Here is a 26,787-nt window from a genome sequence, read left to right on the forward strand (position 1 = left end):
CATAATGTCCTGGAAGGCCAGAATTCTTGGACTTCTCAGAGTTCTGAGACAGGAAGGTGACAATACAGGGATGTCCTGTTAAATCTAGTCTCTGTCTGCATCCGTCTCATCATTTGTCCCTTGCCCCCCATTCAGACCGTGGAATGTGAACAGGTATTGTCTGTTGAGGACAGAGTTTGAGGAGAGACCCTCTGAAGGCCCTGGAAGTAAGTTTGAGCCTTGGGCAGGGCATTCTAGGATGCAGAGACTATAGTTGGTGGTGGTAGAGTCTGGGGCTTCTGGTAGGACTGACCCCTTGGTCCTATAAGCATCTTGCCCTGAGGGGATAGACAGGTTAGAAGAGCTTCAGAGTGGATCTGTCTAAAGTACAAGACTCAGAATAGGCTTTCTTTACAACAGCCAAGGGTGGTACTAGCACCAGGACTCAAACTCAGGTATATTTGACTATACTGTCCTTTGTCAACAGTGAGAAGGTGTGGATTTACATAGAAAGGACATGATTGTTTATTGTTTGGTGAGTGCAGCAGGTATGGAAAACAGCTAATTTGACCATGTTATGTCATGCTTGGAGAAGTGCTTTGAAGTTGGGTTTTTTTTTTTCTTTTGATATGGACCTTTTTTTTTTTTTAAGTGTTTATTGAATTTGCTACAGTATTGATTCTATTATTTATGTTTGGGTGTTTTGGCCGAGATGCACATAGAACCTGTACCCCCTGCATTGGAAGGTGAAGTCTTAACCACTGAACTGCCAGGGAAGTCCTGGAGAAGTGCTTTGGATGGATCATGTTTTCAGTAAGCCAGTCTGTTTTACCTTTTAACATACTATTTAGTATTTAATCTTAAATTCTAGAGAATCTAAGAGTGGGAGAGAAAAAAAACAAATGAAACTTGTTCCAAGTGTGTTCTGATCTTTCTGTAGTTTAAGTTGAATGACATAGTTATGAGGAGACATAACCAGTTTTTCTTCTGAAGATAGGTGAGGTAGAAGCATATTGGTCTGTTTATGTATTGGTCTGGAGTTTATGCTGAACAAGAATTTCTTCAGTACTGCTTGCTTTGCTTAGTTAGAATGAAACATTTATAAAAGGACAAGATTATAGTTTCTGTTGTATTTTATATTATACTTTAAAGGTAGATTAGGCATCATTGTATAGTCTTAAAATTTTCAGTTGTCTGAAATTGATCTTAGAATTAGGAAGAGAGAGTGGTGTGTGTTTTGGTGGCTGTGAAGATTTGCCATTTGGATGTGGATTATTAGATTTTCATTATACAGATTGTTGAGTTTGTAGAATACCTCTGGGTTCTAGTCATTCTTGTATTTAGTCCACAGGATACCATTATTCAGAAAGACTGTCCAGCCACACTATTTATCAGACCCCATTCTTGAAGCATTCTTGAGTAGATTGAAACCTGGAAAATCTACATGAACCCGTGATCTTGGATTATCCTCATCTAATTATAAATTTGTCCCTTTTTTTTTTTGACTGAGTTGCAAGGCTGACAGGATCTTAGTTTCCTGACTAGGATGGAACATGGGCCCTTGACAGTGAAAATGTTGCACCCTAACCACTGGACTTCCAGAAAGTCCCAAACTCATCAGTTTTATCAGACTTACAGTTTAATTTAAATGTGGAAATAATAATAGTCATGACATCTGTTCAGTTTTCAAGGTGCTCTTTTTTTTTTTTTAAACAGGTGAGAATCTTGTGTTTGCATGTGCTGCATGATCAGATCTGTTAGTGTGGAGAACTGAACAGAAAGATCTCGAGTGCTGTGCACTCTCAACTTTAGAGGTGTAATTATTAGTTAAGTCTAAATTTATGTTATACCTAGAATGTAGTGGTATGAAAAATAGAATTTTAATCCCCCTTCTAATTTTTTTCTTAAGAACATGTCTTCCCTATGTCATTTGGATTTGCTTTTTTTTTTTTTTTTAAATGATACCTACTATTGCCAAATAGTACTATTGTTTATTACCTATCTTGTTACCAGCTTTGCCAAGTTCTTGGAAATAGTACTTGTTTTTTGAAAAAACACATTAGATTTCTGGCATCTGTTTTGAGTGACAATTTCAACAGCATCCTGTATTGCAAATGGCTTGGGAATTGTTGACATAAGTCATTTTTTCTGACTCCTGATTCTTCCACCTAAGCTCTATTTTTAAGCCTTGCTGCCTTGCTCTATATTGTGGCAGTTCTTTTCCTGAATTATTTATCATTGTTTGGAGCTGAATGGAGCAGTATGTTTTTTTTGCCACTGCTCATTAGAACCCACGTGTCTGTCTTCGACTTGGTTGACAGATTTGGTTCATGTTAAATCCCACTGGCTCATCCTCGGAAGGCTGCAAAGCAGTGGATACAGGCCACAATCTGTGATGGCATTGTAAGATGCTTCAGGCTTTAAGATTATTGTTATTTTGTTTTGGCAGCAATGGGAAAGATAGAAGCTATGCCATGTTCTTCCCTTAGTTTGTGTTCACAGGGCAGTTATTATGCTGATTTTTGTTATGAAGCTTATTTTGTTTTTATAGTTATACTTTCAGGAGAGATGAGGAAGGAATCCCTACAAAAAGCATGACATTGAACCAAGATTCAAATTTAGTTATAAATATGACCCAGATACTTGGGGGCATTTTGAAATTATTTGGTCTTGGCATATGTGTTATGGGGAATTAACTTGTTTTGTTTGAGAGTATTTCTTCTCATTGCCTGTTCTCTCAGCTTCTTGGAGATTGTAGACTTGGAGGAAGGCGGCAAACTCTGAGAGTGAGACGTCATTTTGGATGTCTCCCCTTTTCTGTTTTCCAGTGCACCAGAGCCGCGGTTTCTGTTTTGTCTCTGTCCTCTGGTTTTCCTTCACCTTTTCTTCCTCTTTGATGTAGGAGCACACTACTATATGCATATTCTTTATTTTTAAAAATATTTCCCCCTTTTATATCATTGTAAACAGAAAGTACAGGTAGCTGTCACTCACTTGGGCAAAAGAGAAACCTTGTCTGTCCCCACTGCCCTGTTGTCCATCTTCGAGTTTTCTTTGGACCTTTTTAACAAAAGTCATAGTATAGATTTGGTTCCCATTCTTGGAGTAATGAAATGCTTTTTATACTTTGAACTAGAACAAGTTTTATAGCCTTCTGTTGCTTCTCACTGGTTGGTGATCATAGGTTTTGTCATTATTATCATCTCGCTAGCCTGTGATAGTAGTTCTCAGGTGCATAAATCCAACATATCTCAGCAGGACCTAAGGACAGCCCCACTCTCAGACTCTCTGACATTTCATTAAACCCCTCTCTGTGGCCTGTGTCGGCCAAGCTAGACAAAACCAAAGGTACCGTCTTCCCCCAGTGCTTTGCTCTCCCCTGAGTTATGTTGACTCTCTCAGTACATTTCCATGACTTCTTGAAAAATCCAGTGCAAAATTATGTTCTTTAGGGAACTTTCCTTGGTTCAAACTACCCAGCTCTTATTAATTTGTGTGTACTCCTAGTTTTTGTATTTATTCTATTTTCAAGTTGCTGATCATGTAAAGCATAGTCCTTGCACTCTAGGAAGTCTTTATCTTAGGAGGGAATCAGAGATGAATGGACTTATTTTCCTAATTATTTTTTACTTCTTTTGGTTTTAAATTTCACATATATATTTTTAAATTTAGTTTTCATTTGTAAGAGCAGGAGCAAGTATCTTGTTTTCTATAGAGGAAATCTGATGAACTGTTCCTACTGCTCTTAGCATGTGGTAGACAGCCACTTGCCTTAACATAGGGCAGTCTCATTGAATAATAATAGTTATCAGTGTAGGGAAAGAGGGATCCTAAGTTCTGGATATTCTCTATTTTGTATCTTTTATAATGATAAGAAGACTAAGACTTTACAGTCTTACTTGGAATTATATTTTGGAAACTAAAATGACACAGATTGAAAGTCCAAAAGATATGCTTGGTTTCTGAAGTAGCTATCCAAGTTTTCTCTGCATAATGAAGTTGGAGCATATTTATTACTGGCATGCTAGAAGGATGGCTTACCTGAGCAAGAGGTCCATCCCTGACAGTCTGATGGTATATTGTACATTCTTAACAGATTTGAGTTCATCTTAGTTTACTGTGAAAGTCTTTTAGGTAACATTCAAAACTAGAAATGCATATCATCTGCAGAGCTGTTAACCTTATTTCCAGCCCCCGATGACAGTTTACTTGCATGAGTTTACCTTAGAAATCTTAATTCAGAGCTCACGTCCCTGCCCTTTTAAGAACTGGAGCTTTGTTTCATTTTCCTAGCACTTCTTAGATCACTTGATGATGTTAAGGTGCTTGGGTAGTAGGCAGGGGTAGGAAAAGTGAGATTTGGCAGCATGAAAGTCCCTGGGTGCAGACTAGAAGGAAAGCTCCTTGAGGACGCTTATTTGCCTGACCCCTGAGCAGTCTCCTGACTGCTCCAGCCCCCTTCTTAGCCTCACCCCAGCCCCTCCAGCTGGATTCTCAGTCCCAGTGCCGCTGACTTTGTGCGGAGTTAGGGAATGGTCTCCAAACCTGCCCTCACTTCTAGAACCAATTTCAGAGTTTGAGGATCTCCAAGACCATCCTTGGGGTTCAGTAATTTGCTAGAAGGACTCACAGAACTCAATAAAAGCTGTTCCACTGAAAGTTATGGTCCATTTCAGCAGAAGGACACAGATTACAATCAGCCTATGAGAGAGACACACGGAGTCCAGGAGGGCTCCAAGCTGAGCGCCTAGCTGTTCTCTCCCGTGGGGACGTGGAGAGCATCAGCTCTCCCTGGTGGTGATGTCCAACAGCCAGCCCATGAAGCTCACCCAAGCCGTGGTGTCCAGAGTTTTATGGGGACCCCGCCATCCCCTGAATATGGTTGGTTGCCTGGGCAGACAGCCTTCGTCTCCAGTCCCTCCTCAGATGGAGCTGATGGTGTGTGACTCAAAGTTCCTGCCGTAAATCCCGTTGTTAGGCTGTTTGGCACAGCTTATGGCCCCCTAGTAAACAAAGACTCTTATCAAACAAGACATTCCAGCAATTTAGGGTTAGTTCTAGGGTTCTAAAGGCAAAAACCAGAGCTTTTTGAGGGGCAGAGTTAAATTTTTTACAACACACTATGCTAGTTCAGACCTTAGGCCCAACCAAGTAAAAGGGGAAGGGAACTAGTTTAATTTTTTTTTTTTTTTTTTTTTTGCCACATGGATGTGGGATCTTGGCTCCCTGACCAGGCATTGAACCTGTGCCCCCTATAGTGCAAGCGTGGTGTCTTAACCACTGGACAGCCAGAGAAGTCCCTAGTTTAAATTTTTTGAACCACATATATTTATTTTCTGGTCAAACTCTAGACATATATAAACTGAATTTTTTTAAAAAGTAGATCCAAGTTGTTAGAGCTCTTGGGCACCTGGGAGCAGCAAACTCAGGTCATCTGTGGTGGAATATACGTCAGCTCTCCTTCAGGGGGTTCAGAGGCGGCTTGTTAACAGGCATGAGCTTGTAACAGTATAGCCAGCAGACAGGTGACTGTGAGTAAGTCTCAATAGCAACAGTTGACTCAGATCTACAGGAACTTCAGATATTGGGATTATTTGATATAGAACATAAAATAAGTATATTTAATGAAATAAGAGTGTGAATAAAAACCATGAATAACAAAGAAGAGAAACAAACCAAAAAAAAAAAAAGAGAAAAAAGCAATACTGGTTGATTTATAAAACAAGCCATTAAATATTTTAAAAGTAAAAATATGTATATAATTCAGAGTTAACTCGGTGCAAGAGAATGTATGCTTCTGGTCATGATGGAATAACAAGAAGTTGTTTTATGTATGCTCTTGCCTTAAACAGATAAGTAACTGTACAGAATGTATTTCAGAAACTGCTTTCAGATATTGATCAAAGGGTGCACAGAACAGTATTACTTGAAACAAGGGAAAACAATAAGCCGAGCCCTCTCCTGTTCCCACTGTCGCACCTAGAGTCTCCAGACTACAGCACCTGATGTGGAAAGGGGTCCTGAGCAAAGCCGGCAGCCCCCCTGAACTGGCACAGAGGTGGAAGTTCAGGGGGGCCGAGGCAGCTCACCTGTGGGCAGAGGGTTTCATAGGAAGGAGGACTCCAGAGATTTGCAGAGGCTTCCCCTAAACCTTCATGGTCCAGTACCAGCTGCTAACCACATGTAGATATTTAAATAAAAATTCAGTTCCTTGTGTTCATTAACCACATTTCAGATGCTCAGTAGCAACAATTTCATCTCCACAGTAAGTTCTTTTATTGCCTTAATCTCTTTAGCTGAGTGTCAGTTCTTGATTCGTGAGGAAACTAACCGAAGATCAGGAAAAGATTATTAGAGAGCATTAGTCAGAACTGGAATCTAGGGCCACAAATATTTTGATTCCACTAACCAGTGCAGAAGCTGCTCTGACATCTGGGACATTGAATAGAGTGCTTAAAAGGCTATTGCCTCAGTAATGGTGCCAGATTTGTTGCAGTTTAAAGGATTTGACTAACAAAGTAGAAAGCAAATCTCAAGAAGGATCAAATTATTTCAAGTCACTGATTCATAAAACAAAGCTCCAAGTTAAAGAAATTTAAAGAAAAACCCTAGCAGCTAACAATGCAGAATTTACAGTGTTTGACATCCAATCACGAATTACCAGGTCATACAAAGAAGTAGAGAGTACATAGTTCATTTGGAAGAAAAAGAATAGTCAGTAGAAATAACAGATGACTGACTTACTAGACAATGATATTATAGCTATAATAACTATACCATAGGTTCAAAAAGCTAGAGGAAAGATTAAGCATGTTAAGTAGAGACATGGAACATACAAAAACAACTCAAAATTCTTGAAGATGAAAATTGCAATGGCTAAAATGAGAAAATATAGTGGACGGGATTAACAGCAGATAAGTATTGCAGAAGAAAAAAATAGTGAACTTCAAGATGCAGCATTAGAAGCATCCAGAATGAAACATAAGAGAAAGATGGAAAGTATAAATATACAGTGATAAGTCAATAACAAATAAGTGACATCAGAAAGTTTAAGAATGCATATAATTGTAGTCTTAGGAATGTGGGCATGGGGACAGAAAAAATACTTGAAAATTGATGGCTGTGTGTTTTCTAAATTTATTGAAAACTAAACTCACAGATCCAAAAGGCTCATTTAAGATTTTGTTTTCATCACTAATTTTAAGCAATTTGATTATGATATTCGTTGGTATAGCTCTCTTCATGATTTTTCTGTTTTGTGTTCTTTGAGCTGCTTGGTTCTGTGAGAACTCAAAATAGAAAAATCATAAAGAGAGCTGTACCAAGGCACATCTTAATCAAATTGCACAAAACTAGTGAAGAGAGAAAGTCTTCAAAGGAAGCAGGAACAAAAAAACCAAAACTCCCAAAACACTGTATACAGAAGTATTATGGGCTGAATTATATCCCCCCCAAATTTATATGTTGAAACGCTAATGCCCAGCAGCTTAGAATGTGACTGTGTTTGAGGAAAGAACCTTTAAAGAAGGGCCTCTGATTCAGTCTGACTGAATCAGACTTGTAAGAGGAAGAAATCTGGGCAATCAGGGACACCAGGGACGTGGATGCACAGAGGAAAGACCGTCTGGGGACAGAAGGTGGCCATCTGTAAGCCAGAGAGAGGCCTTAGGAGAAAACACGCTGCTGACACCTGGACTTGGAGCTCCAGCCTTCAGAACTATGGGAAAACAAATTTCTATTGTTTGAGCCACCCAGCATTAAAGTCCTAAATTTAAAAAATGCCTGTCAACCTTAAATGGTATATGCAGTGAAAATACCTTTTAAAATTGAGGAGGAACTTGTGCAAAATGGACAAATCACTCACGTCAGAAAGTACATACATGGTTCCTTAGGGCCAAGGATTGGGAAAAAATGGAAAGTTATTAATGATGGGCGTAGGCATTTCTTTTTAGCGTGATAAAAATATTGTAAAATCTGTTTTGGCAATAGAAGCACACCTGTAAAAAAGCTGTTGAACTGTGCATGTTAAAAGGGTGAATTGTATGGTAAGTGAATTATACACAATAAAAATAATGAAGGTTAAATAGAGCCTTTTAAAAATATATGAGTTGATAGAATTAATCACCATCAAACTACCGTTATACGAAATGTTAAAGGCAGAAGAAAATATGCCAATTGGAAATTTCGATATGTGAAAGTATGAAGAGGAGCAGAAATCTATATAGAAAATTTTAGAGTTCTCTTGTTTGAAAAAAAAAACAGTTAAAAGATAATTGACTATTTAAAACAAATGATAAACTGTATTATGGGATTTATGACATGTGTAGAGATAAGACATATGATACCAGTTGCCCAAAAGGTTGGGAAAAGTGAAATAGAAGTATACTGTTCTAAAGTTCTTATACCATACAAAGTGGTATGTTGAAGATGTATACCCTGAATGCTAAAGAAACTACTTTTAAAAAGAAAGTAAAGAGGTATAGTTGATAAGCCAATAAAGAAGATAAAATTGAATCATAAAAATGCTTAATTAATATAAAAGATGTCCAAAAGGGAACGATGAACAGATTTTGGACAAACAGAAAACAAACACCAGGATGGTCGATTTTAATCCAACATCAGTAATCATTTTAAATGCAAGTGACCTGAAACTACAACTAATAGGTGGAAATTATCAGATTTCATTTAAAAGCAAGACCTGATTGGGTGCTGCCTATGAGAAACCCACTTTAAATATATTTAAAGACACAGGCTGAAAGTACAGGGATGGGAGAAGATACACTCTGCATACACTGATCAGAAGGAAACAGGACAAAATAATCAATTTGTTTAATTAGTGTTAAACAAACTAGGTTTCAGGACAAGGATATTACTATGGATATAGAGGGTTACTTCATGATGAAGAGAGGACCAGTTCTTCAAGAGGACTGTGGTGATGGTGGTGGTTTAGTCACAAGGTCGTGTCCGACTCTTGCGACCCGACCCCGTGGACTGTAGCCTGCCAGGCTCCTCTGACCATGGGATTTCCCAGGAAGAATACTGGAGTGGGTTGCCATTTCCTTCTCCAGGGGATCTTTTTAACTAAGGGATCAAACCTGGGTCTTTCCTGCATTGTAGGCAGATTCACAATTGCAAATATTTATGTGTCCAATAACAATTTCAAAATGCATAAAGCAAAAGAAAACTGAAAGGAAAAATAGAGAGGCCACCGGTATAGTTGGGTATTTCAGCACCACTCTATTAATAGTTGATAGAACAATTAGGCAAAAAACCAGTGAGTGACTTGCTTGACCTGGTTGACATTTATAGAACACTTCACCCAACAACATCATGGTGCATATTCTTTTCTGGTGTTCATGTGATGTTTACAAAGTAAACTGTATTCTGAGCCATAAAAGTAGTTTCAATAAATATATGATTTAAATTACACAGAATAGGTTATTTTATCATAAAGGTAGTAAATTCTATATTAGTAATAGAAAAATACCTGGTAAATTCCCAAACATTATTGAAAATTAGACACAGTGAATTAGATATATAGTTCAAAGAACAAGAGAAATTAGAAAAAAAAATTTTAGAAAATATTTTTTAAAGAATGAAAATATGATAGCAAAATTTGTAGGATGCAGTATTTAAAAGGAAATTTATAGCATTAAATGTTTATATTAGAAAATAAAAAGATCTAAAATCACTGACCTAAGCTTTCACTGTAAGAAATTAGAAGAACAAACTTAACTCCAAGGAACCAGAGGAAAGGAAATTGCACTATTAGAGCAAAAAATTCAGAAAACAGAGAATATCAATGAATTCAAAAGCTAGTTCTTTAAAACAGTTAGCAAACTTAATAAACTTTTAGCCAGATTTAGAAAAGGAAAAGAGAGCACATTTCCAATATCACAAATGAGAGATGGGACATTACTGATACTACTTAAGGTGTTATGAAGATAATAATGAATACCACAAATTATTCTATGATGGTAAATTTGACAATTTGCATTAAATGGACAGATCCTTAGAAGACACAGATTGCTAAAGCTTAATCAAAAGGAAGCAGATAACTTGATCTATGTTAAAGAAATTGAATTGTGGTTAAAACTTTTTCACAAAAGAAGCTCCATGCACAGAGGGCTTCGCCACTGATGTCTACCAGCAATTTTAAGGGAAAATTTATGTACCATTTCTACATAAACTTTTGACAAACTCAGAGAAGGACGGAATACTTCCAAATCATTGTATCAGCCCAACAAAGATGTAAGAAACCACAGACCAGTATCAGTTATGAACGTAGATGCAAAAATCCTTAGCAAAATTTTAGTAAATTGAAGCTAACAATTTATAAAAATGACATACCGTATGACCAAGTAGGGTTTATCCCAGCAGTGAATGGTTGGTTTAACATTCAAAATTCAGACAATGTCATTAGCTGTACTAATAGACTAAAAAAGGAAATAACATATGCTTCTCTGAAGAGAAACAGAAAAAGCATTTGAGAAAATTCAACTTTGGTTTGTGTTAAAATTTCAGCAATTTAAAAGGGAAACTTCCTCAATATGAAAGAAGGCATTTTTGAAGAACCTTCTGTTAATACTATATTTAATGGTGAAATACTGAATTCTTTGCTCCTAAAAACAAGATGTGAATGTTTGCTTTCACCACTTCTTTTCAATACAGAACCAATGATTCTCACCAGTGCAATAAAACTATTTTCCCACTGCAGAGGACAGCATGATGTGTATAGGAAATCATAAAGAATTAAATTTAAGATGGTTGTAGGATACAAAATCAGTATATAAAAATTATGTTTATATACTTGGAAGAGCAATCTGAAGTTAAAGTGAATGAAACATAGCATTTACAAAAAACATAAAAATATGAAATCCTTAGGGCTGAATTTGACAAGACACATGTGATAGCTGTATACTAAAAAATACAAAATATTGCATATGAGAAGACTCAGTATTGTTAAGATTTCAGTTCTTCCCAGATCTCTAGATTCAACGCAGTCCCAATCAGTTGATAGGCTGAATAAAATTTATCTGGAAACAAAAGATCTAGAGTAAACAAAACAAATTTGAAAATAGAGACCCACATTGGAGGACTTTTACTACCTGATTATAAGACTTATTATAAAGGTTTGTAATTAAGATAATATGGTATTGGGTGAAAGTAAACATGTAGGTTAATGGAATATAAAAGTCCAGAAGTAGATCCACAGGTTTATGGTCAATTGAATTTTGATAGTTTCCAAAGCATTTCAGTGGGGAAAGGGTATCTTTTTAGTAAGTAGCCCTTTAATAATTGGATAACCATTAAAATCTTTTTTCCTTCTGTTCTTCTAGGTTCTCAGCTGGTTCTCTTTAACAAAAGACATATTAGCAAGAGAAAAATACGTTTATTAAAGTGTATCTCATGTGTACATGGGAAAAGCTCTTAGATAAGTAACTCAAAGGTTCAGTTAAACTTAGGTTAATATAGCTTAACAAAGGAACAATCAATTTTTTGAGATATAACAGGACAAAGTAGAAGGACCTTGAGTCTCTAAGGGTGGCAAATTGTGGAAAAGCAAATGCTAGTGAAGATTGTAACATAGAGTCCTCTGGTGCCATCTCCAGGCTGGTAAGGGTTGTCTTCCCTAGAGAGGGGAGGAGGATACCTTTGTGAATTTAATTCCTGCTTTTAGGCAAGTACAGAGAGCTTTTCTTGCATCTGTTTTTCAATTGCTTTCTCTTAAATAATCCTTAGAAGTGACATTTTTGCTTCTGCTACCCTTCATCACATTAAAAAAATTACCAAAAAAAATCTCATAACCTTATTTGACATCATCAAAAAATTAACTCAAAATGGATCATAGACTTATATGTAAGGGCTGAAACTGAAATTCTAGAAGAAAACTTCTGAGAATATCATCATTATCATAGATTAGGCAAAAATTTCATAAGATGAACACAAAAAAACAAAGTATTAAAAAGTTTGATGTTTTATTTCATCAAAATAAAATTTCTTTTTTAAAAACAGTGGTAAAGAAAATGAAAAGACAGGTAACAGACTGGAAGAAATATGTCTAAGAATGTACTTGTTGGACTTCCCTGGGAAATCCAGTGGTTAAGAATCAGCCTGCTAACGCAGGGGATACAGGTTCTATCCCTGGTCTGGGAAGATTCCGAATGCCATGGGGTAGCTAAGCCTGTGCGTTGCAACTACTGAGTCTGCGTGCCTAAAGCCTGTGCTCCACAAGAAGAGGAGCCGACCTAATGAGAAGCCCAGACATTGTAACTAGAGAGCAGCCCCCACTCACTGCAACTAGAGAAAGCTGACAGCAGCAGCAAATACCCAGCACAGCCACCAAAAAAAAAAAAAAAAAAAAAGTGCTGATCTTCAGCCATACCCACTCTAAATGCACTTGATTTCATCTACAAGAAAATACTTGTATGTAAAATATATGTAGAACTCTCATAATTCAATGATGCTGTGCTTAGTCATTCAGTCGTGTCTGACTTTTTGTGACCTTGTGGATTGTAGCCTGCCAAACTTCTCTGCCCATGGGGGTTTGCCAGGCAAGAATACTGGAGTGGATTGCCGTGCCCTCATCCAAGGGATCTTCCCAACCCAGGGATCAAATCCAGGTTTCCCACATTGCAGGTGGATTCTTTACTTTCTGAGCCACCAGAGAAGCCCCAATAGGAGAACTCAATTAGAAAATTAGCAAGATACGTGAACACTTTGCCCTCGAAAGTATGTGGTTGGCAAATAAACCCATGAAAAGATGTTCAGCATTAGTCATTAGGGAAATGCAAGTTAAAATCACAAGATACCAGTACACAACTATTATTAGCATGACCAATCTTAAAAAATACGACTGTATTAAGTGTTGGTGAGGATGGGGAGCATCTGGGACTCTGACGTGTTACTGATAGGAATGTAGGATGGTGTAACTTTGAAATAGTTTGACTTAAAAAAATTACATTTATTGTAACAACACAGCCATTCCACCTCTGCAATGAGTCCTTTTATGTCTGCCTCAGTACTTATCCCAGCTCTGTTTGTAATAGTTAAATATTGGAAACAGATCAGTACTCAGCAGATAAGTAAATGAACAAATTATGAGGTTTATGTAATGGAATACAGCTCAGCAATGAAAATTAAGTCTATTGACGTACCAGTACATGGTATTATAAAACTATTTATTAAAAATATTTTTTGGACAGTCTGTTGTGTGTAACATGGTATTTCCTTATATTAATTTTCACTTTCCTAATTACTAGTAGAAGGTGAGCTTCTCTTATTATCGGTGTTTTAGGTTTCTACTCTTGAGTCTGCCAAATTTTCTGTTGTCTTTTTCTTTTTGTATACACTGAATATTTGTCATAGATGTATGTTAAAATTTTTTTCAAATCTATAGTGTATCTTTTAACTTTATGATTTTTTAAGTGTTAAGTTTAAATTAAAAAAAATTCATTAAATATTGCAATCTTTTTTCCTACTTTGTGCTTCAGATTCTTATTTAAGAAATCCTTTTGCTGAAGTCAAAGATTCTTGTATACGTATTTCTAAAAGATTTAAGGATTTGCTTTTCATATGTAAGTTTTTTAATCCATCTGGAATTCATATTTGTGCGTGGCAATGAAAAAGGCTCTGATTTTTTTTTTTTCCTATGTGGATAATTAGTTGCCCCAAGCCATTTGTTATTGAATATTAATGTTGCCTCCTGTAATAGAATCCAAGTTGTTGGATATGTGTAGATCTCTCCTAGGCTCTCTGTTCTTTTGCATTGCTTTTGCTTCCATTCTTTGCTCTATTTACACATATTTTAATTACTGTTTATGAAGCCTATGCCTAGTCAGGCAGATCTCCTTTGATCTTATTCAAATTCCACTGACATTTTTGATGGAATCGCATTGAATTTATAGATTAACATGAGGAGAACTGGCTTCTTTGCAATATTGAGTCTTTCTAGTCAGGGGTGTGGTCTCTATAACTACATTTGTTTGGGTTTTTTATATCCTTTGATAATGTTTTATTTTTCATTAAAGATCTTTTTCCTTTATTAAGTGTATCCCTAGGTAGTATTGGTTGTTATTGTGTATGTGTTCTTTTTTTCTATTGCTGTAGAATATAGATACATTGTTAATTTTGCTACATTGAGCTTCATTTCACCTGAGTTCTTCTAAATTCTTAATGATTAGTCCTTGGACTCTGGATTCCACACAGTCACATTACTAAATTCAGGGGAATTTTGTTTTTCTAATTCTTCTGTCTCTTGTTTCTTTTTTGTGTCTTACTGCTCTTGTTTAAGCCTTACCATTTATTATTGATAGAAGCTGTGATGGTGAGCTTCCTTGTGTCATACCTCACTGTAATGGATATTCTCTTTCCTGTTAAGCTCAGCAGTAGTAATACTCTGTTGTTTAGCCGCCAAGTTGTGTCCGACTCTTTGGGACCCCATGGACTATATATAGCCTGCCAGGCTCCTCTGTTTACGGGATTTCCCAGGCAAGAGCACTGGAGTGGGTTGCCATTTCCTACATCTTACTAAGGTTGCATACTATGTGCCAGGTCCTGTGCCAGTGATTTGTCATATCTTGGGAAGCAGGTATAGTTACCCTCATTTTTATAGATGAGGTTCAAAAAAGTAGCCTTCCAGTTACATGATTACTGAGTAGAAAACCTGCAGATCAGTCACTGTTAGTCCTTGTGCTTACACTGAGGAAAATCTCTCTGTGAGAAGTAGAAGGAAATACTGAAATGAAATATGTACCGACGTTTTCCTTATCTATGAATTCTTTGCCTGTTCTGTGCTATAGAAACAGCACGTATGTGCTCCCTCAGTACTCACCATCTATAGACCTTAGTTATTGTTTCCTTTTATGTCCTGTTGATATGAAAAACACTATTGATTTTTTAGTCTTAATTATGACTTAATTCAGAATATGTCTTATTCATTACATAAGCATATTTTTATTGTCAGAATCACCACCGGTTTCCTGCTCTACACATTATTTTGGATTCTTTAGACATTTGATGTCTTATTTGCCATCCAGATATGGGAAAAATTCTTGGAAATTTATCTAAATCCTCACTCTCCCCACTCATGTAAACTTTCTTTTCAGTTTTTTTTTTAATGAAAGATTTAAACATAAATACACCAGAGAATGGTCTAATGAACCACCATGAATTCCATATCTAGTCAACACAGGTTTTTGTTATTGTTGTTATTGAAGTTGGACTATCTTAAAACTAATCAACACATCACTTTGCCTGTAAATAATTCAGGATGTGTCTACAACTAATAATGACTTTAATAACTACCATACCATTTGCATATTTTATAAAATTAGCAATGATGATGATGTCATCCAATACTTATTTCATGTTCGGTTTTCCCCAGTTGTCTGTAAGGTATCTTTTTTTATAATTGTGTGAATATGGATCCAAACAAGGTCCATATGTTTAAACTTCTTAGTTGAACAGATTGTGGGAACCAGTGAGTTCCTCAATTTTTATTTGAAGGTGCTGTTGTTGAATTTTTTTGTGATGCAGTGTAGAACTAGAGGACTTTTGCTGTAGTTATGATACTGTCCATGTTAAAACTTATTGACTTGCTTTGTTCACAGTTATGAGGATCTGAGCCTATCCTCGTTCTATAGCCCAGTTAAGATTCTAAATTCAGTTAATTCTAAATTCAGTTTTGAAGATTTGTTTTTTAAAGCTCACACTGAAGCCTTCTTGCACTGAGCAGCTCTGCTCTGCTCTGCTAAGTCGCATCAGTCGTGTCCGACCCTGTGTGACCCCATAGACGGCAGCCCACCAGGCTCCCCCGTCCCTGGGATTCTCCAGGCAAGAACACTGGAGTGGGTTGCCATTGCCTTCTCCAGTGCATGGAAGTGAAAAGTCAAAGTGAAGTCGCTCAGTCCTGTCCAACTCAGCAACCCCATGGACTGCAGCCCACCAGGCTCCTCCGTCCATGGGATTGTCCAGGCAAGAGGACTGGAGTGGGGTGCCATTGCCTTCTCCGGTACTGAGCATGGAGGGACCTAAAAATTGCCAGTTTCCTAATTTCCTTGTCATTGTCATCTGTTAGCTCATGTAGTTCAGTACAAGAATGACTATTTTTTTAATATCTGATTACAGAGTCAAGCCATGCTTATTAAAGACACTTTAGAAAATGCAAGTAAAACTATATAAAGAAAGCAAATATCACCTGTAATCTCCTCAGAGAAAGATACTTGTTATATTATTTAAAATTTATTATTTTTTCATAAATTTTTATAGTTAATATCATAATAATAATAAATTACTTTTACATAAGATTTTTCTAGGCTATCATAAGGTTTTTTTTTTTTTTTTTTTCCGGTTTTGCTGATTTTTTTTTTTTTTTCTTCTTCCATTTATTTTTATTTGTTGGAGGCTAATTACTTTACAACATTGCAGTGGTTTTTTGTCATACATTGAAATGAATTAGCCATGGATTTACATGTATTCCCCATCCCGGTCCCCCCCTCCCACCTCCCTCTCCACCCCATCCCTCTGGGTCTTCCCAGTGCACCAGGCCTGAGCACTTGTCTCATGCATCCAACCTGGGCTGGTGATCTGTTTCACCCTAGATATACATGTTTCGATGCTGTTCTTTTGAAACATCCCGCCCTCGCCTTCTCCCACAGAGTCCACAAGTCTTATCATAAGTTTTTCCTTTGTCATTAAAAAATTTATAAACACACATGAGAATAACTATAAAGTCCATTCATTTGAATTTTTCATCATTTATTATAATTCCTTTTATTGGTTAGTTATGTCTAGATTTTTCTCTACTATAAATAATGCTTTTGAACATTTTTATATGCAGATATTTTATATAATGTTCACTATTGAAGAATGAGATTTCAGTGAAAAACATTCAAAATGCTTAAAATAGTGCCTGAACCATAGAAAACACTCAAAAATATTTGGGAAGTGTAACTTGCTTTTATCACTTAATATGACCTGGAGGTCTTAACATACTCCATCCAGATTTAGCTGATGATTCTTTAAAAGAAAAACTTTGTCAAAGAATATTAACATTCAGATTTATTTCAATCTGTCACATCTTAAAAAAACCTCGTTTTGATCTCCCTGCTCTGGCTACCAGCTCATTTCTATTTACAGCAAAATTATTTGAAAGAGTTGTGTATTCTTGCTAATACTAATTTTTCTCCTTTTTTCTCCCTTAACCCCACTCCATTTAAGCTTTCACTACCACTACCCTCTACTCCTAAACCTGATAATCACTTGTAAATTCTCATCTTATTTTGACCTAACCTTCTCCTTGAAATGCTTTTTTGTTTGGCTTTCAAAACATCACAGTTTTCTTTCTCACTGGCCACTGCTTCTCAGTTTCCTTTGCTGGTTCTCCTAACCTTTTTTTTTTTAATGAAAATTTTCAAAAATACAAAGTATATAGAATATTATAACAAATCCTCGCATGTACCCCTCAATAATCATCAACATTCTACTGTTCTTGTTCAATCTATATACCTCCAGTCATTGATTACCCCATTTGATTATTTTTCTTATCTGTAAAAGTCATGTTTATAAGATAATTTTACATCGAGTAACATTTACCCTTTTTAAGTGAACATTTCTATCAATTTTGACAGACATGTAGCATCTTACAACTATCACCACAGTCCAGACACAGCGTATTCCACCACCTCAAACAGTTCCCTTTGCCCCTTGTACTTGGTCTCGTTTCCTCATCCCCAGACCCTGGCAACTTCTGATCTGTTCACTGTTCGTATAATTTTTGACTTTTCTAAAACGTCATGTAAGTGGAATCACAAAATATACAACATTTTGATACTGGCTGGTCTCATTCAGCTTAATATCTTGGTTCATCCAAGTTGTTGTGTGTATCATTAGTTCATTCCTTTTTATTGCACTGTAGAATTCAGTTGTATGAATATACCATAGTTTATCCATTGACTCATTGAAGGATATTTAGGTTGTTTCCTTTCTTTCTTTGTCATTTATGAACAGATCAGCTGTAAACATTCTTACACAGGTTTTGTATGAATGTAGATTTTCTTTTCTCTAAGTTAAATAGCTAGGAGTGGGATTGCTGGGTCATATGGTAAGTGTATTTTAACTCTTTAAGAAATTGCCAAACTACTATCCAGAGTGGCGTTACCAATGAGAGTTCCAGTTGCACCATATCTTTGCTAGAAGTATCAGTATTTTATATTTAAAACCTTAGCCCATTTAAAAATTGGGTTATTTTATTATCATTGAGATTTGAGAGTTCTTTATTCTGAATACAAATCATTTGTTGGATACATAATTTGCATATATTCCATCTGGTAGCTTATCTTTTTATTTTAGCAGTGTCTTTTGCAAAACAAAAGATTTTAATTTTGATAAAGTCCAACTTGTTGATTTTTTTCTTTTTTGTGTTGTGATTTTGGTATCTTTAGAGAACCGTTTACCTGAGCTCAGGTCACAAAGATTTACTGCTTCTATATTTTCTAATAAACATTTAAATTTTACATTTTTCATTTAGATCAATCCATTTTGAGTTCATTTTTGTGTAAGTATAATGTTAAAGTCAGTATTCTTTTATTTTGCATATGAATGTACAGTGACTTCTATACCATTTGTTGAAAAGGCTGTACTTCCTCCATTAAATTGCCTTTGCATCTTTGTGAAAAAAACTATGTTTGTATGGATCTATTTCGGTACTCTCTTGTTCTGTTCATCTGTATGTTCTTTCCTTCACCAATTCTATACCATCTTGATTACTGTAACTTTATAGTAAGTCTTAAAATTGATAATATAGTTCCTACAACTTTGTTCATCAAAGTTGTTTTCCCTAGTTTGCTCCTTTGCCTGTCCATATAAATACTAGAATTAGTTTGTGTGTGTCTACAAAAAATCCCGCTGGAACTTTGAGTAGACTTATACTAAATCCACAGGGCTTCCCTTGTAGCTCAGTTGGTAAGGAACCTGCCTGCAGTGCAGGAGACCCGGGTTCGATCCCTGGGTTGGGAAGATCCCCTGGAGAAGGGAATGGCAACCCACTCTAGTATCCTTGCCTGGAAAATCTCATGGACAGAGGAACCTGGTGGGCTGCAGTCCATGGGGTTGCAAAGAGTCGGGCACGACTGACTAACACTTGCTTACTTACTTAAACTAAACCCATAGATCAGTTTGGGTGGAATTGACATCTTTGCTGTGTTGACTCTCTTAGTCTGTGACAGACTAGAAAATGGTATGTCTCCCCACTTATTTAGGTCTCATTTTTTTCTTCAGTGTCTTGTAGTTTTCAGGATTCAGACCCTTACATGTTTTCCAAAGTACATGCCTAATTATTTAATTTTGGTGGGTAATAATCATAAATGATACTGTTGTTTAAGTTTTGATTTTCAGTTACTCATTGCTAGTGTATGTAAATTTTATTGACTTGGCAGTGTTGAGTTTATGTCCTGTGATCTAAGCATCTAAAAATGTTTACAAGTTCTAGGTTTGGAGTGTTTTGTGTGTGTGTGTGTGTGTGTGTGTGTGTGAATTCCTTGATATTTTATAGGTGCACAGTTATGTTGTTTGTGATGGGAAACAGATTTTATTTCTTCCTTGCCAATCTGTTTGCCTTTCATTTCTTTTTCTTGGCTTTTTGTACTAGCTGGGACTTTCAGAATGATTTTGAATACCAGTGGTGGTGGTGGACAACCTTGCCTTTTTTCTAATCTAAGGGAGTAGGCATCAGTCTGTAGGTTTGTTATAGATGCTTTTTATCTATAAAGACAAGAGGAAATTTCTTTCTATTCCTAGTTTGTTGACAGTTTTTATTATGAGTGGTCTTAGAAAAACAGAAGACTGGTTCTTCTTGCTTCTTCTGTCTGCCCTCTGATGGAGGAGGCCAAGAGACTTGTGTAAGCTTCCTGATGGGAGGGACTGGGTCTTGCTTTGGTGGGCAAGGCCTTCTTCAATAAATATGATTAAATCCAATTATCTGCTGATGGGTAGGGTTGCGCTCCCTCCCTGGGAGTTGTTTGGCCTGAGGTGACCCAGTCCTGGGGTCTACAGGTTTTGTGGTAGGGTTAATGGTGACCTCCAAGAGGACTTAAGCCAGGGAGGGACCTTCTCAAACTACTGCTGCCAGTGCCCCTGCCCCTGTGGTGAGCCCCTGTGGACCCTCACTGCTACAGGAGACCCTCCAAACACTAGCAGGTGGTTTTGGTTCAGTCTCCTGTGGGGTCACTGTTCCTTTCCTCTGGCTCCTGGTGTGTGCAAAATTTTGTTTGTGCCCCCCATGACAAGGGTCTCTGTTTACCCCAGTCCTGTGGAAGTCCTATAATCAAATCCCGCTGGCCTTCAAGGACAGGATTCCCTGGGGATTCCTACTCTCTTTGTCAAGATACCCAGGCTGGGAAGCCTGACTTGGGGTTCAGAACCTTCACAACAGTGGGACAACTTCTTTGGTGTTATTGTTCTCCAGTTTGTGGATCACCCAACTGGCAGTAATGGGGTTTGATTTTATCATGATTGCGTCCCTCCTGCCATCAGGCGGCCGCTTTTTCTTTGTCTTTGGACATGGGTATCTTTTTTGGTGGGTTCTGAAGCCATTTACCAGAGATTGTGACTTGAACCCAGCCAAAACCCTGCTTGGGACTTGAACCCAGCCAAAACCCACGGTACCTGGTTTCAGGACCTAATGAAGCTCAGGTTCTTGATGTCTCATCACAGAAAGAATTGAGTGAGAGACAAAGTGATAGGCAAGTGGATTTACTCAAATACGGAGAGAAGCAGCTGCACAGAGCGTGGGCCATCACAGGGAGTGAATGCGGGGTGAGATGTGGCCTCGTTAGTTTTTATAGGCTGGGTGGTTTCTCATGCTGATGAGTGGGAGGGCTATTCCAGCTGTTTTGGGGAGGGCAGAGGTTTCCTGGCTGTGGGCCACCGCCCCTCCTTGGAGCCTTGGAGCTGTCACCTCTGGGTGTGTTAGTTCATTTGCTGACTCAGGATCAGGTCTCCTCTTGTCTGCTGTCTTGGTCCCATTTGATTCTAATCAGTTTATGTTGTGTCCTTGGGCCATGTCATTCTTTCAGAAGTTGTGCCCTGCCGCTTTCCCTCCTGTTACATACAGTTCCAGTATCCTCCTGTCGATAGATGGTCAACAGCTAGTTGCGGACTTTGGTGCTCTCACGGGAAGAGATGAGCACACGTCCTTTGACTCCGCCATCTTAAACTGGAAGCCTAAAGTGTGGTGTTTATTTTCTCAGCGTGTGGAGATGGACCTGTTATATATTTATTATTGATTTCTAACTTAATTCCATTTTGGTGAGAGAAGATGGCTTCCCTTGCAGCTTAACTGGTAAAGAATTCACCTGCAAAGCAGGAGACCTGGGTTCCATCCCTGGGTTGGGAAGATCCCCTGGAGAAGGGAAAGGCTACCCACTCCAGTATTATGGCCTGGAGAATTCCATGGACTGTACAGTCCATGGGATTGCAAAGAGTTGGACATGACCGAACAACTTTCAGAGAAGATACTTTGTATGATTTCAGGTTTTTTTTTTAATTTGTTTTATGATTTGGCATATATGGTCTATCTTGGTGATGTTTCATGAGCACTTGAGAAGAATATGCATTTTGCTTATAGTTGGAGTGTTCTGTAAATGTCAACTAGATCCTGTTTGATGATTTTATTCAGTTCTTTCTGTATCCTTGCTAATTTTTTTAAGTAATTTTAAAAATTTATTTTTGGCTGTGCTGGGTCTTCACTGCTGTGAGGACTTTCCTCTAGTTGTTCCAAGTGGGGACTGCTCTCTAGCTGCAGTGATGGGGCTTCACGTTGCATTAGCTTCTCCTGTTGTGGGTGCAGGCTCTGGGCAGCTGAACTCAGTAGCTGTGGCGCACGGGTGCAGTCGCTTCAGCTCCCAGGCTCTCGAGCACAGACGTGCTGCTGCTGCGGCATGTGGACTTAGTTTCTCTGCAGCATGTGGGATTTTCCCCGCCAGGGATCAAACTGGTGTCTCCTGCATTGGCAAGCGAATTCTTCACCCTTGAACCACCAGGGAAACCCTGTATCCTTGCTGATTTTTGATCTGATGGTTCTGTCTATTCCTAAAAGAGGGGTGTTGAAATATTTAGTTGTAATTATGCATGTCTGTTTTTCATTTCAGGACTTCCCTGGGTCTCAGCAGTAAAGAATTTGCCTGCAATGCAAGAGACATGGGTTCAGTCCCTGGGTTGGGAAGATCCCCTGGAAAAGGAAATGGCAACCTAGTCCAGAGGTTGCCTGGGAAATCCCATGGACGGAGGAGCCTGGAGGGCTGCAGGCCATGGGGTCACAAAAGAGTCAGACGTGACTTAGCAACTAAACAACAGCAACAGTATTCATTTCAGTTATTAGTTTTTGTTTTGTTATTTTGCAGCTGTGTTGGTAGACTTTTAGAATTGTTGTCATCTTGGTGAATTGTCCCTTTTTATAATTATGTAATATTCTTTATCAGTGTGATTTCTTTGCTCTGGAGTCTACTTTGTCTGATATTGATTTAGCCCTTCCAGCTTTTTTTGGCTAGTATTTGTATAGTGTATCTTTTTCAACCTTTTAAAATTTAAATTGATAGAGTTTATTTTTTGGAACAATTTTTGGTTTACAGAAAAATTGAGCAGAAAGTACACAGAGTTCCCATATGTCATTCTTCTCCAATAGACTCATGGTTTCCCTGTTAACACATTATTTACTGGGGGATTTTTCAGAAACTAATGCCTGTGGCTGGCAATTTGTTACGTAAGTGAATATTGAAAAATCTCCAGTCAGTAACATTTGGGTAATAAAAGACATACTCATACGTCTCTGGTCAATAATGTGTTAATAATCATTTTGCTTTACTGTGGTGCATGAGTTACAGCTGATGAGCCCATAGTGCTATGTTATTGCCAACTGAAGTCTGTAGTTTAGGTGTCACTCTTTGTATTGTACAGTTCTCTGGGTTTTGACAAATACATGTCATGTATCCACTATTAAAGTATCATACAGAAGAGTTTATTCAATTTCCTTTTAACTCTCCTATATCACTATGTTTGAAGTGGCTTTGTAATTTATTTGAACAATCTCTCTTTAATTGGTATTTTTAGACCTTTTACATTTAATGTGATTACGGATATTTTAGATTTAGGTGTACCATCTAATTTGGTTTTTGTTGTTGCTTCTATTTTTAAACTGAGGATCCCCTCTTCCTGCCTTTTGAGTCATTTAGACATTTTGTATTATTCCACTTTAATCATTCACATTTGTCTTTTAATTATTCATGTTTGTCTTTAAGGTTTTGGTTATCTTTGTATAGTTTTTTGTTGGTTGCCCTAGGGATCTATCTCTTGCTTTTTTTTCTCTCAGAATACACATACAAACACAAACACACATATACGTATGTGTATGTGCAATGCAAGTCTCTCAGTCATGTTCGACTCTTTGGGACCCCATGGACTATACAGTCCATAGAATTCTCCAGGCCAGAATACTGGAGTGGTAGCCTTTCTATGCACACCTAACTTCTAACAATCTACTTAGATTTACTATTTCATCATTTCAGTTAGAATGTCAAAATCTTTCCAGGTTCCTTTCCTGTCCCCTCTAATGTTACAGCTGTCCTGTCCATTATATTTATCTACATACATTGAAAACTTAATGAGATAATCTTACAGTTCTTGTTTTCAAACATCAAAATATGTTTTGAAGAACTAAATAGAAGAATATTATATGTAACTAGACATTTAGCATTTTTGTTTTTCTTCCCTCATTGCTGGTATTCCAAGTCTTATTGTATTGATTCCCACTTTTTTGAACAACCTTCTTTGGTCATTCTAGAGTAGGTTTGCTGACAGTTCTCTTAGTTTTTCTTCATCTGAGAATGTCTTTTGTCATTTTTATTACTTAAGGGTCTTTCTCTGGACATAGGATTCTGTGTTTATGGTTCTTTCCTTTAAGCACTTTAAGCATGTTATTCTACTTCCTTCTTGTCTTAATAGTTTCTGATGAGAAATATGCAGTCATTCAGGCCATTGTTCCCTTAGTAAGTCCTGCATCACTTCTGTCTTATTGCTTTCCAAGATTTGTTCTTTGTTTGTAGTTTTTAATCTGTTAGATTGTGATAAATCCAGGAGTGGGTTTTATTGTGTTTATCCTGTTTGGGGATTTCTGAGCTTCTTAACTCTGTAGCTTTATGTCTCCTGTCACGTTTGTGAAGCTTGCAGCCATTATTTCTTAAATTGTTTCACCTCACTTTCTCCCCTGCTTCTGGGATACTGATAGCCCACATATTAGGCTTTTTTGTATTACTTTACAGGCCTGTGATAATCTGTTCTTCCTGCCTCAGTCTTTTTTCTCTTTATGGTTCATATTTGGTATTGATTCATATTTGGTATTTCTATTGAAATTTGATTTGTCTTCAATTGGAATTTGATCTGTCTTCAGATTCACTGACTCTTCTCTCATTTCTGTTCTGCTATTGAACTCATCAAGTGAGTGTTTATGTTTTTGTTGCTCTATTTTTTTAGTTCTAAAATTTCCATTTGGTTCCTTTTCATAGCCTCTCTTTCTTTCCTGAAAGATTCTGTTAGTTTCAGGAGTGATTTCTCTACATTTTGGCAACATTTTTTGTAATAGATGATTTAATAGCTGTCATGTCAACTCCATGTCGCATCTGTTCATCTCTCTTCCTATGCAGATTGAGATTATTATGCAGATTGAGATTATTTTGCTTCTTTGTATTCTAAGTAATTTTGGATCATATCCTGAAATTTTCAAATTTTATAAGGATCTGGATCTTGTTAAATGCTGTGGCGAATGTTGACTTTTATTTTAGCAGACACTTGACCTGGTTGGGTTCAGCTTGCAAATTCTGTCCAGCCTCCAGTGGATGGTGATTCCAAAGTTGTTTCAGTTTTCTTAGCTTTTGCAGTGCCATTTAGATCTGCTTTGCATATGCACTGCCCACTAACTCATAGGGGGTTTGCGTCTGTGTTAGTTGCCCAGTCGTGTCCGACACTTTGTGACCCCATGGACTGTAGGTCACTGGGCTCCTCTGTGCATGGGATTCTCCAGGCTAGAGTGCGGGAGTGGGTTGCCATTCCTTCTCCAGAGGATCCTCCCAACCCAGGGAGTGAGCCTGGGTCTCCCAGATCAAACTGTTAGGAGATACATGGTGAATTATTTCAGGTATGAAGGTCATTATGAGAGCATCTCAAATAGTTCTGAAAATAATGTATACATACTATAGCACATATGTACTAAACCTGCATGTGAATCTGGGTGACTTGTACTATTTTTGCAAATTCTGTATGTTAGAAACTTCTCAAACAAAAATTTGGAGGCAGAAAAAAACAACAACATATATATATATACATATATATCTATATAGGTCAGAAACATGCCATGTCTCCTCTTAAAAGCCTCCAGTGGCCTCTCGCCTCACTGAGTGTGAGAGCCAGACGCCTCTTTGGGGTCCGCTTGGCCCTCATGGTCAGCTTTTCCAAAACCGCTGGTGGCTTCTCACCTCATTCAGAGTCAAAACCAGAGTCCTCCCTTTTTTTCCTTCTTCCATATGACCTTTAATTTATTTATCTTACATCCCTAGAACGCATCGTAGTGTCTGGCCTGTAGTCAGAGCACAAACACAGAACAGACAGTGTATGAATGACTGACTAGTTGTGTCTCTGTGACAGATGTGTTTTTCTCAGGATGTCTGAACCCCACTTATATGTTACTTGGTGATTTTGCAGACCTTGCACCACCAACAATGTCTATTGCTGGCCTACTCCCTATTGTCAGGCTCTTAAAAATTAGGACCTAGTTTTTAAACTTTATAATTGTTAACAGTCACGTCCCGGAGCCGCGCTCAGGAACGGCCGCCCTTCCTCCCTGGGCCTCTTGTGCTGCTTCGTGTCCGTCCTTTTACCCTCGTCTCCACCTCCCGTCCTTCCTCATCGGTCTGTCGGTGAGATGCCTGCGTGGTTTCCTCGTTACACCCATTGATATCATTCTGGGGGCAGATACGGGAGAAGGAGGAGACAGCTGCTAGTGTCCTGTGTTCAGACTGAAAAATGACTACTGAATGTAGCTTGCTGAAAAGAAAATTCTTTTTATATAGATTTGCCCTTAGTTTCTAAAGTCCAGCCCAGTAGCTTTTAGGCAAAGACCATTTCTCTGACTTCAGTTATTTTGCAGGTGTGAAAAAGGCAAAATAAGTTTAAATGTGAACTTATAATTCAGTACACATCCGCAACTCATTATTCTTCTCTGATAAGACTGTTTTGGCATCTCAGCATATATGGCAGAAAAGAGCTGGTGCTGTGTCTTTAAAAACTGCCCTCCGAGCAGTGTGGAAGCTGGCGTGTCACTGGAGTGCCTGAATGAGCGAGCCGAGGAGGTGGAAGGGGCGCTCGTGTAGCCTGTGTGTGTGTCCCTGCGCGCGCACACGTGAGTGTGACTGTTGGCAGCGCTCTGGGTGACATCCCTCTGAACAGCTGGGCCGTGGTCTGCTTCAGAGCTGCTTGTCAGAGCAGTTAGCTTGCTTGAGACGCCGCAGCAAGGATCAGTAGCGTTTCATTCAAGGGGGAAGGGGGTGGGAGGGGACTGTGGGCGGGGGAAGAGGCACAGGTTTCCCAGAAGGAATTTCTTCCGGCAAAATTCCGGCAGAACAGATTCTTACAATGAGGTCTCCATTAATAATGTGAGCTCGCTGTTGGTTTAAGTGCAGATCCATCTGGGGTGAGTTTTGGATAATTTTCTCTCTTTTATATAAAAGTCCTTGAACTCCACAGACTGGGTAGTGGAAAAGC

At 37.9% G+C, this 26,787-nt stretch overlaps 1 protein-coding gene across 10 annotated transcripts in view; it reads left to right on the forward strand.

Annotated features, from left to right (window-relative positions):
• R3HDM2 (R3H domain containing 2) overlaps nucleotides 1–26,787 on the forward strand; it is a 156,875-nt gene that overhangs the window by 64,477 nt on the left and 65,611 nt on the right. Inside the window, exon 1 of one of the 10 annotated variants that reach the window (XM_020878349.2) lies at nucleotides 702–792. The exons of 8 other annotated variants lie outside the window; for them this stretch is intronic. In XM_020878349.2, the coding sequence (XP_020734008.1) occupies nucleotides 777–792 (16 nt within the window). In that variant the 5' untranslated portion in view covers nucleotides 702–776. Of the gene's footprint in view, nucleotides 1–701; nucleotides 793–26,614; nucleotides 26,717–26,787 lie in introns of those variants that run through there. One more of the 10 variants, XM_020878355.2, reaches the window with a different exon arrangement.

Source organism: Odocoileus virginianus, chromosome 24 (assembly GCF_023699985.2).
Source record: "Odocoileus virginianus isolate 20LAN1187 ecotype Illinois chromosome 24, Ovbor_1.2, whole genome shotgun sequence".
NCBI lineage: Eukaryota > Metazoa > Chordata > Mammalia > Artiodactyla > Cervidae > Odocoileus > Odocoileus virginianus.